The sequence below is a fragment of the Erpetoichthys calabaricus genome, chromosome 18 (genome assembly GCF_900747795.2).
Source record: "Erpetoichthys calabaricus chromosome 18, fErpCal1.3, whole genome shotgun sequence".
In the NCBI taxonomy this organism is placed as follows: domain Eukaryota; kingdom Metazoa; phylum Chordata; class Cladistia; order Polypteriformes; family Polypteridae; genus Erpetoichthys; species Erpetoichthys calabaricus.
This window is the reverse complement of record NC_041411.2, coordinates 50,727,127-50,744,816: the sequence shown is the minus strand read 5'-3', so window position 1 is coordinate 50,744,816 and position 17,690 is coordinate 50,727,127. Positions and strand designations below refer to the sequence as shown.

General features: G+C 38.5%; 1 protein-coding gene across 1 annotated transcript in view; it reads right to left on the bottom strand.

Annotated features, from left to right (window-relative positions):
- Positions 1-8,827: 8,827 nt before the first annotated feature.
- zgc:101731 (SNARE_SNAP25N and SNARE_SNAP23C domain-containing protein) overlaps positions 8,828-17,690 on the bottom strand; it is a 43,952-nt gene continuing 35,089 nt past the window's right edge. Inside the window, exons 6-8 of the mRNA XM_028824361.2 lie at positions 16,870-16,998; positions 16,437-16,581; positions 8,828-9,722 (exon numbers count right to left, since the gene is read on the bottom strand). Coding sequence (XP_028680194.1) covers positions 9,657-9,722; positions 16,437-16,581; positions 16,870-16,998 — 340 coding nt within the window. The 3' untranslated portion in view covers positions 8,828-9,656. The remainder of the gene's footprint in view (positions 9,723-16,436; positions 16,582-16,869; positions 16,999-17,690) is intronic.

Here is a 17,690-nt window from a genome sequence, read left to right as displayed (position 1 = left end):
CACACTGGCCTCTCCCTACATGGTGATTTAGGGGGTGATATTGCATTTTTTTTGCATAGTTAACTTCACCTTACTGTGTCCTAGTCTATCATTAAATGTTTTAAAATAACAATTATACTTCAATTCCATTGACTTTTTTGATTATGTTAGGCTAGTAATTTTATTTCAAGGACCAAAATTTAAATTATATATTTATGGGGCCAAATTGTAAGATTATGATGATATTGTCGTAAACACCAAAATCTACCTGGTTATGCTGGCAGGTTAAATAGAAAGCGTCCCTTTGAAACACTTGTTTACGATGCTGCTAAATACTGTAGTAATTTCTTTTTCACTCATGTGGCAAAGAAAGAGTTTTAATCTTTTGAGAAGAAATGTTAAATACACAAATGAAAGAAAGCTTTCCAATACAGCCCAATTGATACATGTGTTCTCAAATGCTGTATTGCTTTCAGATGGCCTTGCCAGCTGGCTGTCTTCACACATTCCTACATGATGATCGGTTGTGATGATTCCACTCCATTGTGAGCTGGCAAATCTGCATGTCCTGCAATGTAAATCTGACTGGTGTTTACTTGTATTATTCTTGATTGACTGGAACTCATCTAGTTCATTTTTAAGTTGGCCTACTCTCTGATCCTAAACCTTACCGTACACACACTCACTATGCACACAAGCACTGATTATGAGTGATGCTTGCACAGCTTCTCACCCTTCAGAACTTTACATAAAGACTGGCTACTGTGTGAACAACACATCTGTGTCCCTTTATATAACCTAGACTTAAGTCTGCCTTGGTCTCAAGAATATCCTAGACACACAGAGGCTGACACACCTTCAGCGTGTCCCCGAATATAACCTAAACCTAAGACTGTCACAGCTCGATCCCCAAGAATAACCTAAACACATAAATGTCTTTACATATACCCTATAAATAAGGCTACTAATGTCCTCCAGGGCGGCACGGTGGTGCAGTGGGTAGTGCTGCTGCCTCGCAGTTGGGAGACCTGGGGACCCGGGTTCACTTCCCGGGTCCTCCCTGCGTGGAGTTTGCATGTTCTCCCTGTGTCTGCGTGGGTTTCCTCCGGGCGCTCCGGTTTCCTCCCACAGTCCAAAGACATGCAGGTTAGGTGGATTGGCGATTCTAAATTGGCCCTAGTGTGTGCTTGGTGTGTGGGTGTGTTTGTGTGTGTCCTGCGGTGGGTTGGCACCCTGCTCGGGATTGGTTCCTGCCTTGTGCCCTGTGTTGGCTGGGATTGGCTCCAGCAGACCCCCGTGACCCTGTCTTCGGATTCAGCTGGTTGGAAAATGGATGGATGGATGTCCTCCAGTATAACCTAGACACAAAAGGACTGACACACTTTCATAAGTGTCAATGGATATAACCTAGATCGAAAGCTGACGCACCCTGACCCCCGAGAATAATCTAGACACACTTTGTTAAAACCACTTACCAATCAATAACAGTAAGATTCACTCTTCTTTGGGTGTTTCCTTTAGTCTGCTAAGCCCTGTGCAAGAAGAGTGTCAAGTTCCTCACACTAGGTGCCCTGTATTTTACTACTTTACTACTGTACTTTACTACTTCAGGCACTGTAGATAAAAAAAAACAAAGTGCAGAAACTTAAAGGAGAGTACAGAACAATTGTACTAGAAGAAAATAGATCAATATCTGTGTCTGTGTGTGTATCAATCTACTGATAATTAGCAGAAATGTCAAAAGATTGGTGGCTTTTACATTAGCAGCTGCTCTGTCTTTGGCATTTCTTCTTCTTTGGTCCCTTGGTTTGGACATGATTTATGTCAAAAATACACATAACATTCTGGACCATGTGATTTTACACACACACAGTATGGTTAGCTATCCTGGAGAAGGTTGACTCTGCCCAGCTTTGATCCTCTTATCTTTGCAATTTCTTCTTGTCTCCAGTTCTTTAACTATTAAGTTATAAATTGTCTGACTGTTTTAAACTAAGATTACCATAAATTACTTAGATAACAAGACATATGCATTATACTTATAAACTATTTGTGTCTTTTGGGACCAATAGTTTACCATGTACAATTCTTGATCAAAAGGAAGAAAGAATGCAGATGTAGTTCCTTTAAGTGCCCTATACATTTCTTTGTAATATAGTTTGTCATAGTTAGAGTAAAATTAATAGACTTAATAAGAGAGTCAGCCTACAGTTTCAAAATGGCAATTTCACCCTCCAGGACACATTGTAATTTATTATGTCACCTCTATCTGATTAAATGATTTTTATTATTTATGTCCATTCAGGATAGATATTGGTACACAATCATATTGGATTTGAATTGCATGCAAAATTATTTTGAACAGCCAAACCAAAAGCTGGGCATGAGCCAAAAATTAGAATTAAGTCAGTTTTTCTTGCAGTCTGAATGCAGCTTTAGTAGCCTGAAGCAATATATGGACTTAAACTGAGCTGGCATGGACTTTTTGTTTCATTTTCACAATCATGACTTTTCTGTAGCTTTGCTCCGAGATGGTGAGAAGCTTGTCCTATTGCTTTAGTATACTTAATAGATTTTAATCTTAACTCAAAACTTCTTCAGGTCCAACAAAAATGCAATGTAATAATGAACAAATAATACATTTACCAGATTCAGATTTTTGAGATGAATTCAGTGCCTTGATTTTTTCACAGTTTCTTCTAAATTAGTGTTTGAATCTACCTGCGAGACACAAATCATTCTTTTTGGTGACAGAATGGACTCAGGTTCACATTCAGCCTGCTTGCTTTCTTTATGATGAAATAAAGTATCTGACTTAGTGTTTTTAATTACCAGAGTAAAAAGAATTTACAAAACATAATCTGATCATGAATAAGACCCATCTTGCCTGTCATAAATTAAAACACTAAGCTGTATTTAAAGGGTAATATTTTTATGGTCAATGCCAAAAATGAATAGTACATGAGTGCCCTCTAGGGAACATCTCTTTTTCTAAAGCTAATTTAATTCCTGATAATTCATTATTCACTACATAATTCTTTTGAGTCAGAGTTAACTTCCAAGAATTAAAATCGCAAGAATGCATTTTCATGAGTCCGGAAAATGCTGGAAAAGAACTACTCCTTATTCCAACTTTTGACACTTTGGGTGTAAATTCTAGGGAACAGGCAGGATGTTACAAAACAATAGCAGATCTGAAAGGATTTTGCAGCTGAATAAATGATCATTGAGCTTTAGGTGACTAAACAAAAGGTTTATTAGTCTGCTTAGTCTCTGAATGTCATATCTCGCTTGTACTTCCCTCCTTCTGCACCTTTTTAGCTTTTCTAAATTCCTTTTCATTCAGTATTTGACTTTCAACATTCATATCAATAAATCAGTTTTTAGCACTGCAAATGGTAGACAACTTTGGGCTCACAGTCCACTCCTTTACCATAAGACGATACACAGATTATCCAACACATCTTTTTGGTTCTGAACAATTTCTTTCAGGAGTAGATAAAGACCTACTGTACATCTTAGTTTTCTAATAAAATTCTTCATCCAGTATACCAAAGTTGCACCACCACATATTTTATTATTTACTTATTTGTCACTCTTCATTGTTCTTAGTATTCTGTGCTTTCTAAAGTGTGAAAATTTGATAATCTATATATATAATTCACTAAGCCGGGAGACAAGTAGCCACCCATGGAAAGCACGCCGGAAGGGGCGTGGATTCACTAAGCTGCCGACAAGTAAGACGCCCATGGCGCACGCAGGAAGGAGCCACGCCCACCAACTCTAAGACCATTGGATACGACGACAACTCGCAGCGCCACGCCCACCAACCCGGACGCAACGCCTCAGAAAACATGCCGTCATTTCTGTTTGTCTGTGCCACAGTCCACATGCAGCTCTGAGCCATGTTGACTTTTCATTAGTCAACCTCAGTGGAACCTTGGTTCACACAGAGGCAGCGCCAGAGAGAGACAGAGGCACACACAGGCAGCGCGACAGAGAGAGCCGCGCAATCCTTTAAAACTGAGGTTAAAACAAAACGAAGGAAGCAGTCTTTAAAAACCAATAAGCCCTGTGCCTCTTTTTCATTAGCGTCTCACCTGCTTCACCGCCCTGCAACAGTCGAGACGCTTTCTCAGCAGCTGACCTTCTCTGTGCCTGACTCCACTACTGTCAGTCGCCTGATTAAAAATGGTGAACTCCTGCAATGTTACTATCTTGGTTGGCTTTTACATAAAGTTCGGATTTGTTCAAATGTTCCTTTTTTTCCCCCTGTGCTTAAAACTCATTTTAAAAAAAAGTGTTTATACAACTGCTGCAATGTTACAGAGAGGGAGAGGGCTAGCGTGCTTCTGAGAGACAGAGGGGGAGGGAGCTCGTGTGCTTCTGAGAGACAGGGGGAGGGAGCTCGCGTGCTGCTGAGAGAGAGAGGGGGGGGGCTCGCGTGCTGCTGAGAGAGAGAGAGAGGGGGGGGGGGCTCGCGTGCTGCTGAGAGAGAGCCTGCACGTGTATCTGAGCAAAGACAATTTCCTGTTAGATTTGCCTTTGCAATGACAATTACTAAGGCACAGGGCCAAACTTTCAAAAAGATGTACATGTATCTGCCAAAACCAGTTTTCAGTCACGGACAGTTGTATGTTGCTCTCTCCAGAGTTCCATCTTTTCATTCACTTACTGGTATGCCTGCAGGAATACGTGCAGCGAGCGAGCAACACACACACACGCATACAGGTGCGCGAGAGACAGAGCGCTGAACGCATAAGAATAATAATACTTCATTACATTGATATACCGGTGTTTTCAGTATTCAAAGCGCTATCCACACAGGGAGAAACTGGGAAGCGAACCCAAAATATTCCACAGTCTCCTTACTGCAAAACAGCAGCACTACCATTGCGCTACAAGGCAGTTAAAGAATGCACCGGCCTCGATTTTGTTTTCACTTCTGTTTACAGCAATCGCATCGTAGCGTGCATTGTTGCAATGTTACTTTTCTTGGTGGCTTATTACATTACGGATGTTTCACATGTTCATTTTTTTCCCTGTGCTTAAAAGACATTAAAAAAGTGTTTCTCAACTGTGACTCCGGAACATCTCAGTACGCAAGCTATATTAAGCGTCAACAACAAAGACTCACTACACCTTAATGAACAAGTTCTGAAACTTATCCCTACCGACGAAGTAACTTTCACCAGCGTGGCCTCCATCGTCACAGACGATCCCGCTTTCAGTCACGGACAATTGTATGTTGCTCTCTCCAGAGGTCCATCTTTTCATTCACTCACAGTGGTATCCACAAACCCACCCCATTTGGACAACTGTGTCGTTCAGCAAGTGTTCACCCACCAATACATAATTATGCGGCGTATGTTACGCTGCGGGTTGGCTAGTCCAATTTAAAAGGAATGCACCAGCCAGGATCAACTAAATATCAATGTCTTTTAAAAAATGTGTGAAATTCTCTCAGAAAATGAGTAGAGCAAGAGATCTAAAAAGTCATTAAAAGACCCGGACATTAAATATTTTCAAGATGCATGCAGGCAAAGTTTATAACACCTCAAAATTAAAGCTGAGCAAGTCAGCAAACCCCAAAAACATTTAGCCAAAAAAAAGTCAAAGCACAAACCACAAAGATTAAGAATCTTGCGAGGAGCGAAAACTTTAGATTCGTCCAAAATTTCTATCTCCAGTTTTCGATGGATCTCGATGTTTTAGAGTTCCCTGATACCGAAAACACAGACATATCGATGATGGGTGTGTGTGTCTGTTTGTCTGTGTGTCACAGTTGCTTGAGGGTGGTCTGGAGCTAAAAGAGCTGGACGGAAAAATGCAAAACCCGAAACTTAAGCCTGTTATGAGATGACGATGTGCTGATTTGTTTTTGAGCCAAATCATGAAAGAGAAAGAGGCAGTCCAGGGGAACCCTCAAATAATTCTACAATTAATTATGAATTCTTCTCATCAATTACTATCATAATGACCTGTTTTATATCAGAAAGATCAGTATCAGAGCAGTAAATAAGTACTGAAATGTTATAGAATAGTTCGGATAACTTGGTTCCTACGGTACAAATCCTACTGGTGCTCATGTCCAAATTTTTTGGGTTTCTTCTTTTTTCCTAGCTAACTCTCAAAGTCAGCCTGCTTGCAGATATTATAGTGGAAGTCATAATAACAGTGGTTAGTTTGAACCAGAAAGAGAAGTAGAGAAGACTGAGTGTTTGTCATGACCATTAATCAAAACAACCTTATTTCTTAAGGAGGAGATTTTAAATGTAACAAGGGTTGCATTATTCTCAGGAGATTTGTGTCATTACTTTGTGGGGCCTTGTCTTCAGACTTACAGTTTCAAATACTAGCATATACATTAATCTAACTAATGGAGCAGAGATGTCATCCTTTTCGAGATAATATGTGTACTCATCCTTATTCTGTTTTTTTTGTCAGCTTGTTCAATTTACAACCAAGTTAATGACTGTCCTATAGAAATTCCATAATTATAAACCAGTGTGGGAAGATGGTTTTTATTATAGTCAAGGTGAGAGCTGCATTGTCAAAATGAATAGAAAATGGGCAGATTTAGGACCAGAAGATTGAAGATAAACCTTAGAGGGCACATATTGAATCATCAGAGTTTAGGCAAAGTTCAGCCCTAGTAAGCCATTTAGAAAAGCTAGCAACTAAATGAAAAAATCAATAAAAATGTGCCAAAATAGTCCTAATCATTACTAAAAGGTTTTTCCCTAATTTAATCAAGATTTTGCGAAAACTTTGGTTTGTTCTAGTAGGACTTCAAAAGTGTGTCTTATGTAGGTGTGATGTCATGTCTTTTGACGAGCACAGGCCATTGTATCTATAAACAACATGGCCACTTCCTATGCCTAAGCATTGCAAACCAAATCAAAATGGTGGAGTTTAAAGGTATAAAATAAATTCAAAATTATAATATTTCAAAATGTTCTCAAATGAACCATAACAAATGTATGTTTCAATCCTTGAAGACATGTTAATGACAGTTCTTTTAAAAGTATTTCCATTTCAAGGTTTTATATATATTTTAAGTTTATTATTCCATTGTTTGTTGGTTTCAGTTTACCAAATAACAAGGGTTAAGCTATTCAGTCAGAGAATGGTGGTGATCTTGTGTAAACTTCTTTTTTACAATTTTAAAATGGAGTTGTTACCTTTAGATTTAATGTCATCCTAAATGGTAGCCTAACACGACACAGAGAGGATTAAAGTGCTCATTCTTCTAAATACTGAACTTTAGTTCCTCCTAGCTATAAAGATGCTGACAGAAAAGGCGAAATGTGCAAATTCACACTCTAACTCAATTGTTTCAAAATTTGGGAAAACAAGCAAAGTTCACACAGTAACCATGCCAGGAGCTGTGTGGCAGCAACATTAAATATCATGTCACCTGTTGTAAAACATCTCTTAATATGTATCTTAATTTGACTTCATTTTTGTTTAAATATTTAAAAAATTCCATAAGGTATGTGGTATATCATCGTCCTACTGAGGATCAGTATCATCTACTCTTCATCTGGCCCTGTCCTTTCTGAACAAAATACTGTAGATACTTATGTTACAATGCTGTTCAGGGACTTAAGTTCACCATTCAACTCATCATCCCTGAGAAGCTCATAAGAAAGCTGAATCGGCTAGGCTGTAACATTTCCCTATGCAGTTGGATCGTGGACAGTCAGCTTTGGAAACACCATCACCAGCTCCAACACCACAAGCACTTGAGCCCCACTGGGATGTGTACACTTCTGTTTACTTTGCTAGCCCATAATTGTATGACTGCGTATAACTCTTAACACCATCAGTAGGTCTACTGATGATACAATGGTGGGAGGGTCTCATCAGCAGTTAGGGCGAGTCATTTTACAGAATGGAGTTCTGAAGACTGGAAGACTGATGGAAGCGCAAAAATCTGTGTTAATGTGGGCAACATGAACAAGATGATTGTTGATTTCTGAAAGGCCCATGCTGTTCACACCCCACTGCCCATTGAGAGTTCTGTGGTGGAATTAGTCAGGAGCACCGAAATCCTTTGTTTGTACTTGGCAGCTGACCTTATCTGGTCAATTAACACCACCTCCATAGCCAAACAGGCACATCAGTGTCTCTATATCCTTCAGTGACTGATGAAGCCAAATGTACTGTAGCTCTCCCCATTCTCACCACATTCTTCAGGTTCTGACTATCAGCATCACCATCTTGTTTGCAAATTACAGTGTTTCTGACCTCAATGTCCTGCAACTTTATTGTAAACACTGCAGAAAAGATCATTAGGATCCCTCTAACCCCCCATTGAAGACATTCTTATTAAGTGATGCATCTGCAAGGCGTGCAGTTTTGTGGAGGATCACTCCAACCTTCCTATGATCTTTTTGTTCCATTCCTATCTGGCATAAGATACCAGAGCCTCTGAACCATTTCAGCTTCAACACCACTTGGATGTTCAGACTCTAAACTTTGTGCTGCCCCCCTTTCACTCAGACTTCCTCCTAGTAGTTTATTTATATGCAGTACATTTGTTACAACTGTTGTTTTATGACTAGTTGATATTATTTATTTATTGCTCTCAATTTTAATTTATTACTATCCATTTATCTCATTTATTTATAGTATAGAATAGTACAGTTCTCTGCTTGGCCTGTTTTTATGTATATGTTGCATTCCTGAGGAATGTGTTATTGTACCACTGCATGCTGAAAAACTGTTTATGGATGGTATGACAATAAAGCCACTTCACTTTAATTAAATGCTATAGGAGCAGTAAAGTTCCTTATGTCATGACAAAAAAGGTGATTATGAATTAAATGAATCTCCACTGTCCTATTTCATATTGCCACATCTTTATTAAATATTAAATTTACAAGGCATACCAGACAGCAGTGTGATGTGCTGACTATTACAGACACTGGAACTGATGCCTGGGTGGAAGAAGGAATCTAACAGTACTTTTAAATCATGAATCACTAAGTGGTAAGACATCCACTTATAAACAGGAATCTTGCAGTTACCGTGAAGTAAAAAGCAAAGGTTAGACCAGGAATGCAGGGTTTCATATACAGTATCTTCACACTCACTGTTTTTTGTGGGAAGAGAAGGTTCTTGAGGCTGTGTAGTGGGTGGTGGTGGTGGCCATAGATATGTGTGGGATTGTGAGTATATGTGAAGGGCATGCATGTCTTCTTCAGTGGGTGCACATGGGTGAAAGGACACATGAGGGAAATATTTCCACTTGTCATCCTAGTCATTCTCCACTTCTTGTTCTTGTGAGTTTTACTCATCCCATCTTCATGTCAACAAAATGCCAATTTTAAATTACTGCTTTGCCCACTTTGAACTTGCCAGTTAAGCTGCCTGCTCACACAGCACGTTGCGCTCAGTATTCCAGGACAATGGTGGTAAATCTTGCTAGGGCAGACATATTGGCCATCCACATGAGTGCTGATGATCTCTTCAGTAGAACTGGTGCTGTACCAACCAGGACATTCATGTGACTGCCTTCACCTATTGTGGTAGGGAGGAATCCCATATAAAGAAGGGCACTTAAATTGGTCATAAGGGCACTTTCACCGAAATATTCAAACAGCAGAGAACTCTGAGCTGTAGACCCTACTGGCCTAAGGCAGGAGTCCAGTCTCGGAAGTCTTGCAGTTCTATCTGGATATCAGCTTGTTGGCCCTCTGATTTGCCTCACTGATGCGGCTGTTGTTGACAGCTGCCTGAAACAAAAAATGAATAAATATTAACTAAGGACATCACGCTTGCTTTAACCTCAGTAAGATATTCACTCAATGTCACATTCACTTCATCTTTAGGTGCTGTGCAATGGTTTTCCTTTGATTATTTTGCATTGTGTATTGCCATTTTGTTTACCTCTTTTATTTGCTTTATTTTAGTGGGCTGCTGTACCTTGGCAGTGGATACACATGTGTATACGTGCGTTGTAACCATTTAGATCTGTCCATAAAATTCACCTTTCTAATACTGTGAATGTAGAATTAGGATATTTAAGAGTGTTAAACACGCACGGTCTAAAGTGTCCGTGAAATGAAGCTTGCTTTTTTATAAAATAACTGTCATAACATCACATGTCAATACGTGGATTCACACACCCTTTGAAATTGTAGTAACAAAGGGATAGAAAACAGGAGATACTGCAAAAATTAAAAGTAGACAACACAACAAAATGAATCCTAACAGAAAAACCCAAAATGTAATTAAAGTTGGACTTAGATAGATAGATACTTTATTGATCCAGAGGGAAATTTAAGTACCAGTAAGCAAGAATAAGTGCACACTATACCAAAAACACTAAGTAAGTACAGGCTGTCAAATGCAATCTCGGTACACAGGGGTTGGAATCTTCCAATCCAATCAGGTAATATAGACGGTGCATACAATAATGTCAGTGCAAATAATACTAACCAGGTGGCACATAATATTAAAGTGACAGATGCTAAAGTGACATAATATTAAAATAAAATGAAGTGACATGGTCTGTGCTAATAAGGTAACATGTTTAAAGTGACACATTACAATAAAGGTTATATGGAGATGACCAAGTAATGAGATAATCAAATGTAGTGCACAGCTGATATATCTTATAAATAATCCCACAAGAGCAGAGAAGGAGCATCAGGACCAGAACTCGGCCACCCCGGCCCTGTTGGGAACAGTTAAAGAGTCCAATGGCTCTCGCTCTTCGTATCTCTCTGTAAGGCAGTTCTGTGATAACAGCCTACCCCTAAACAGACTCCTCTGCTTAATTACGGTGGTGTATTGTGGGTGATGTTCCTTGTCCATAAAACTCAGTCTTAAATTTGTTGCCTTGAATCTGTAACGTGAAGCGCTTTAAATCACAAATAAGAATTTGTGAGACCTGAGATATGAATGTACTGCATCAGTACAGTAGCTTATAAACTATATTGTCAATGACATCACTCTTGTGACTTCCAGGAGCCGTCATCTAACAAGCCAAGGCAGCGTTTATGGAGAAAATGGCTGCCCTGTAACAAAAACAAATGCATAGCAAAACATTTTTAAAAAGTAATAACTAACTTTTTTCGTGCTTCATAACAAAAATCTAATATTTGAAATCTTTTTTTTTTCTAAAATTTGGAAAATAGTGCAAAAAAAAAAACTAGAAAAAGAAATCTGTGATGCCAGGAAATTTGTTTTATCAAGAATTGAAATCACAACAGAAATGACGTCACATCACTAGAAACAAAAAAGCTGACATGAGAAAATTACATTAATCACTTCCAGCACTTGAGAAGAGGCTGTTGTAATTCATGTTTTCATTTACTTTTTCTTGAGCATTCCTGAATTTTTAAAAATAACCACATTATTTTGGGGATTTTCTGACCCAGAACACTTATCTGTTTTTATTTGGAAAAGTTTATAGTTTTTTTAATGTTATTCTCAATGCCTCCAACAAATGCCACCATTTTGAGGATCTTGTGCTGCTCATAATCCCACAATGCACTGGGACAACGGTGTGATGATGTCATCATCGGTGTGACTATATAAAAGTCACCTCTCACAGCACTAGTGTATTTATTAATGCTATGATCGGCCCATCCACCATAACCTATCGCCTATGGGGGAGAAGTGAAAGCTTTAGATTCGTGAAAAATTTAGATCTACGTTTTTTGACAGATCTCAACGTTTTAGGTCCCGAAAACATCAATATCTCGATGATGGATGTGTGTGTGTCTGTGTGTCACAGTTTCTTCATGACAGTCTAGAGCTAAAACGGTTGCACGGAAAAATACTAACCTTGAAACTTAAGCCTATTATGAGATGACGATGTGCTGATTAGTTTTTGAGTCAAATTGTGCAAGAAAAAGAGGCACTCTAGAGGAACCCTCAGATACCGTAATTCTTCTTGTCAATTGCTATCGTAATGACATATTTTATGATCAGAAAGTTCAGCATCAGATCGGTAAATAATTATTGAAATATTCTAGAATAGTTTGGGTAACTTAGGGTACAAAGCCTACTGACGCTCACATTCAATTTTTTTTTTGTGAATTGTAGGTTATGTAATTTGACTTTCATTTTTTGGGTTAGCATTTCTGGTTTTGTAGTTTCACCCTTTAATTTCAGATTTTGACCTTTGGCTTTCATTTTGAAGTCAGTTGCACATGCATGCCCATGTATAATTTCATGGGTGCCATTTTGCATATAGACAGAAGGAACTCACAGTGTGCTGTTTAGTGCAAGATGAGACTCAGTCAGTTTGAAAAAATACATTTACAAGATAAACATAAAAATTTTTCTTTTTTTATACTTTTTCTGGGGACTGGACAAGGTTCATGTTGTCTCAAAGGGAATTTGAATTTTCACTATATGAATATTTACCAATATCTTATGAAATACTTGTATATTACAATATCTTGCTGTTGCAATAGACGGCATGGCTTGGCTGGCATTCCGGCCAAGATGGATGGCTCCTTAACTGGCCTGAAGGCCTTTTTATTGGAAGGATGAGGGTGGATCAGCATCTCAACCAGGTTGGTTAGTGATATTTTCCTTGGTTGGGTAGCCGTTATAATGGATGGACAGGGGGAGACTGCTTCCTAGGGCCATGTGCTTCCTAGGGCCATGTGTATCCCTCTGGCGTACATCTCATTTGGACACCTGCAGGACTGCTTAGGAGTTCTAGTTTTGGTGGGCAGTTTTGTTGGGGTGCTCTTGTCACAAGTAGGCGCTGTCTGATCTGGAAGTGCTTCCTTTATGCAACGGGATAGCAAAGGAAGTACTCCCAGGTTTGGTATAAAGGAAGCTACTCCACCTCACACTCCGCTTCACCCAGAGAGTTAGAGTCAGGTTAGTATCCAGACAAAGCTCACCTAGGAGGAGTGGAGAAGGAATGAAGCATGGAGAGTGTGTTAAGGTATTTGGGGCAATACATCTATTGTTGTGCTGCAACACCCCCTAGTGGTTCACACAGTATACTGAAATTATTGTAGACTTTAAATTATTGCAAATTTTTGTACATGGCAATATATTTTCCAAAATATACATATATACCTCCTTATTTATTTTAAATTACTACAAACAATATGCTGTAAAATACTTTATATAAAAGTATTACAATATATTTTTAAATATACTGCAAGTTTTTTAGTTTTAATATACTGTACAATATATTTTGGAGTTTACATTTCAACATACAGTATCTGTCATTTTTGTATATTGCAGCATATTTTAAAAATATAATAACCTGGCATTGAAAATGTCATCCAAAATAGATCTCCTCTGTGTTTTTGATATTGTGATAAGTTTTGGACCAAACCACAGTGTGACACAGCACAAATAATAAATGTATTACTGAGTACAAGTACAGTAAGTAGTAAGGCTCTAAACTGCAGCCTACAGATACTGGTAATGTGACCGCTTTGAACAACTTTGAGTGAGTTACAGGAAGTAAAAAATAAACTTGAATCATTGGGAAGACTGTGTTTAGGCTCTTGAGGTAAATAAAGGTAAGCCATAGATCTGGACACACAGTATATCGTGTATCTTATGCGCAGTATCCAGTCGATTCCTCTTAATTGGGACACATTAGAACTAGGACATTTTGTCCCAATTAAGCGGCTGCCCCAATTAAGCGAATTCCACATAAAATTAAACAATAAATAATTTTCTTTCAATATTTTAATAAAATTATTGAACCCAAATATAAATTATAAGAAAATAATATAAGCTGTGAATAAAAAATAATAATAAATTCTAAAGTAAAATAATTAGGTATGCACAGTATTGTACATACAATTTAATGCTGCAAAAATGCATCAAGTGTAGTCTGTCTTTTGTTTTTGTAAGTTTGTACTTTGTCCTTTGCAGTTGCTACTGTCCCAATTAAGCGGAATGTTGTCCCAATTAAGCGTTTAAATTATGTATTAGTTTATTATTTTGGTTTTCATTCCTTGAGATTTGGCCCAAATAAGCGGCTGCCCCAATTAACCGGTGGCCCAATTAAGCGGAATGGACTGTATTTAGAAATGTGTCTGCTACAATAAATAAACAGGACTATGTTTTTTTTGTATTTCAGGTATAATTATAAAAATATATATTTGATCTACATACTGTATATATTCGATTTTATTGAATAACTTCTCCATTTTATTTGTGTATATTGCAATACATCTTATTTTCATAAGGGTTCTGGTTTTAAACGTGGCATGTTCCTGATCTTGGTGTAGTTATGGCTCTGTTTAGAGCCAAACTTTAATCTAAGTTACCTGCCACTTTAGACCCTCCACTCAAAAAGGATCTCCGCTTGTTCTGTTCTATTCAGTCAGCCTTGCACTCTTCAACTGTATCTGTACCCTGCAATCAGATTGTAATTTAATCCCCCAACACTGACACCACCACACCTTGGGACCACTCCAGCAACTCCATGGCTGAAGATGTGCTGTTGCTCAAAATGAAAACATTCAACAAAAAAAATATTATGTTATTTATAGAGAAATAAATAGGCTGGGCATGAAGGCTGTGTGTGTGTGTGATGTCATGGAGACCATCTTATTTAAGATCAAGTTGGGTGTCAGACGGCATCCAAACTGTTTAAAAAAATCGAATTCTTGAGCTAAATGATTTTTTTATCATTTTTAATAACTATTGAAACAAGAAGCACCCTGAAATAAATCAATGATAACATGTTGAAAAGATGCTCACCAGCTTTGCCCAACCCTCCTCCCATTCCTTATCCCATTCTGGAAAACCAGACAGAGAATCAACACTCATAAACAGAAAAAACAAGATGTTAGAACGATACACAATTGAAATATATGTATGTTACAATCTGTTTAGGATGTCTATAACATACTGGCATATATTTTGAGTTTTGATAAAAGTGATCTCGATTCTGGCAGTGCAGACTTCGAAAGTGGGCACAGCCATAGAGTCTATTGCACCCACGCCCAAGTATTAACTGCTCTGGAGACTTCCAACTCAATATACTCAGTAACTTTGTAGCCAAATTGCTAAGCAGGTATAATTGTTTTTAAAGGGGTAAGAGAAAATTCGCAAGAGTCTAAAAGAGGAAAATCATGTTGACCACACAATCAAGATGGAACCTAATAACACTTGATGTGTTAGAGTGACATTTGAATTCAAAAGAAGTAAACTCCAGGAGAACAATCAGGATATAATTTGAGGTGCCTGTGAGAAACCGATCTGCAGCCACTTTGCTCAAAGAAATCTCACTACGGCATGTTGTTCAACAATGGTGCAGTCCTGCAGTTGAGTGTCCATGTTCATTTGACCTTGGTTTCAACTAGACTAATGGCAGACTACCGCGCTGTGCACGTTCAAACTACCCATAAGCCATTGCAAACATGTTGTGTTGCATCAGCTTCTATCCATTGAGGTTACCACGTCGTTTTTAAATTACCTTTACTTTTTTGATTACCCTCATATTTATCATGATGGCATAAAGGTCAGCATCATACACTTCCTATCTTTTCATGTTTGTGTATAATTCAAAACAGAGTAAAAAACTCTTGCATTATTATGGTTAAGATAACTCACTGTGAATTCTTTTGTTTTGGCTTTGATAATATGAAATATTCTGGTTGCCAGATACTTGCTACGTTCCTCGATTTAGGATTTTGTCTCACGTTCTGGCCTTTGTTTATTTAATTCTTGCCCTCCCAGTTTCGACCTTGGTTTTATTATTATTTACAGTCCATCTTCAGATTCCATCTTACTGCTACCCTGTGCACTCAGTACATGACTGACCAATTTTTCTTGTGTTCATCGCCCAAAAAAACCTTTACAAATCCACAGTATATTTTGTAATTGAGAATCACAGGCAAAACAAATTTCAGAATTCAACTTTGCAAAACTGCATGCAAAATAAACCTCCGCTGCCCCAGTCCCCCCATATATGAAGATGTGATACCAGTCACTTGCCTAGAAGCAAAGGAAAGCTTTAATTTGAAACCATAGGTGGATGTTTCAAGTTGAAATCGATGTTAGTCCCAACTACTTGTAAGACAGCTTGAAGACTAAAAGAGAAGGAAGGGACATTATACTGGGAGATGATGTCCTTGAAAGTGTGCAACCCAGAACCATCTGAAAACAAGTCAGCAAACAGCTGACAAGACGAGTCACATGCTAGACTGTGGATGGTAAGTGCTGGCCTGACCAGACCTAAACAATTTAATGGAACAGCTTCAGGCATCAACCATTTGTTTGTTTTATGACCATACATGTTACACCTAACAGTTCTCATTGAGTTGCCCTTAAAATATGTGTCATAATATTTCACTTTCATCCCAATCTGTATATGGGAAGATTGAGACATCAAAATGTTATAACATTTAAGAACTGAAATCATACTACCCAAGCACGGGGATGAATTGTCCATACCAGCTGCCAGCCCCCTTTAAGTGGTGGTAGATTCCACAACAGAGCCTCACCTTCTCCATAATGCGATCAATCTGCACATTCTGTGTATCGATTTCATTGCTCATGTCCAGTGCCATGCTACGTAAGTTTCCTATAATACTGCCAACTTGCTCCAAGTTCTCATCCATTTCATTTTCACGATCATCATTGGTCACTCTGCAAAGCAAAATGTCAAGGAATGTCAGTTTAGTTCACTAATCTGTAATGCACTTGCTTTTGGTGGTCCAATCCGTGTGACTATGCATCTTGTGGATCAGTATCCCCACTCGAGAAGACACTGGCATTTTTCATTAACTGCAAAAAACTCTTAGAAACAGTGTGGATGCCTATATGTAAGAGAAATTCTATATCACCTGTGTTGATATTAAAGTCCCTCGTAAACCATGAATGCCTGCTTTCTGTGTAAGGCACTGAGTTACTGGGATAAGAACAAATTGTGTTTACCTTCGGATATAGCCGCCACTCATGGTCATCCTCTCTCTCTCATCCATCACTCGTGAAGATGGCTGACCAGACACCACTCCATCCTGGCTGTTTCCCCACACTTTCTTTGAAGCATCAAAGTCTTTCAGTCTGCAATGGAAGACATCATGTGTTTTAACTTGGGGTCTGAGAATGCCGGGGAAAAGAATTGCACCTACTGATGAATTGCACCTTAATGGCACATATCAAATATAGTTTTAACATCTTATAGCTAAGATGACAAACCTGGAAGGAGATCAAGACATCCACTTATTATTTTAATGTACTGCTTTATAGCCTTCAGTTTTCTCAAACTGAAGAGTCGCTTGCTCACTTATTATCTGAGTGTATCAGAGTGGATGGCCAGCTTATGACTTAGTGACCCAAACCACAGGTAGATAAACAGTCTTTAGCACAGACTGACAATTACACACATTCTTACTGCTTGGCCATTTTTGTGTTCACTCATTTTCAGACTGTTTTAGTTTTGTTAGAATAGTGAGGGGAGTCTGTCCAATTGCATTGGATGGAAGGCACGACCCAGCCCTGGATGGAATACCAGTCTGTTGCATTTATTCTTTTATTCAGTTCCTCACCTTCCAACTCTGATTATGCTAATAAAGACAGCAATGAATGCAAGATGGAAGCCAAATGAGGATGGGGCTCCAGTCCATCTCGGGACACAGACGGGCACACATACATTTATCAGGTCAAGTTAGGGTTGCCAATTCATTTAGGACACATGTCTTTCGGATATGACTGGAAGCCAAAAACACAATGAAAACCCATGAAACAAACGAGAG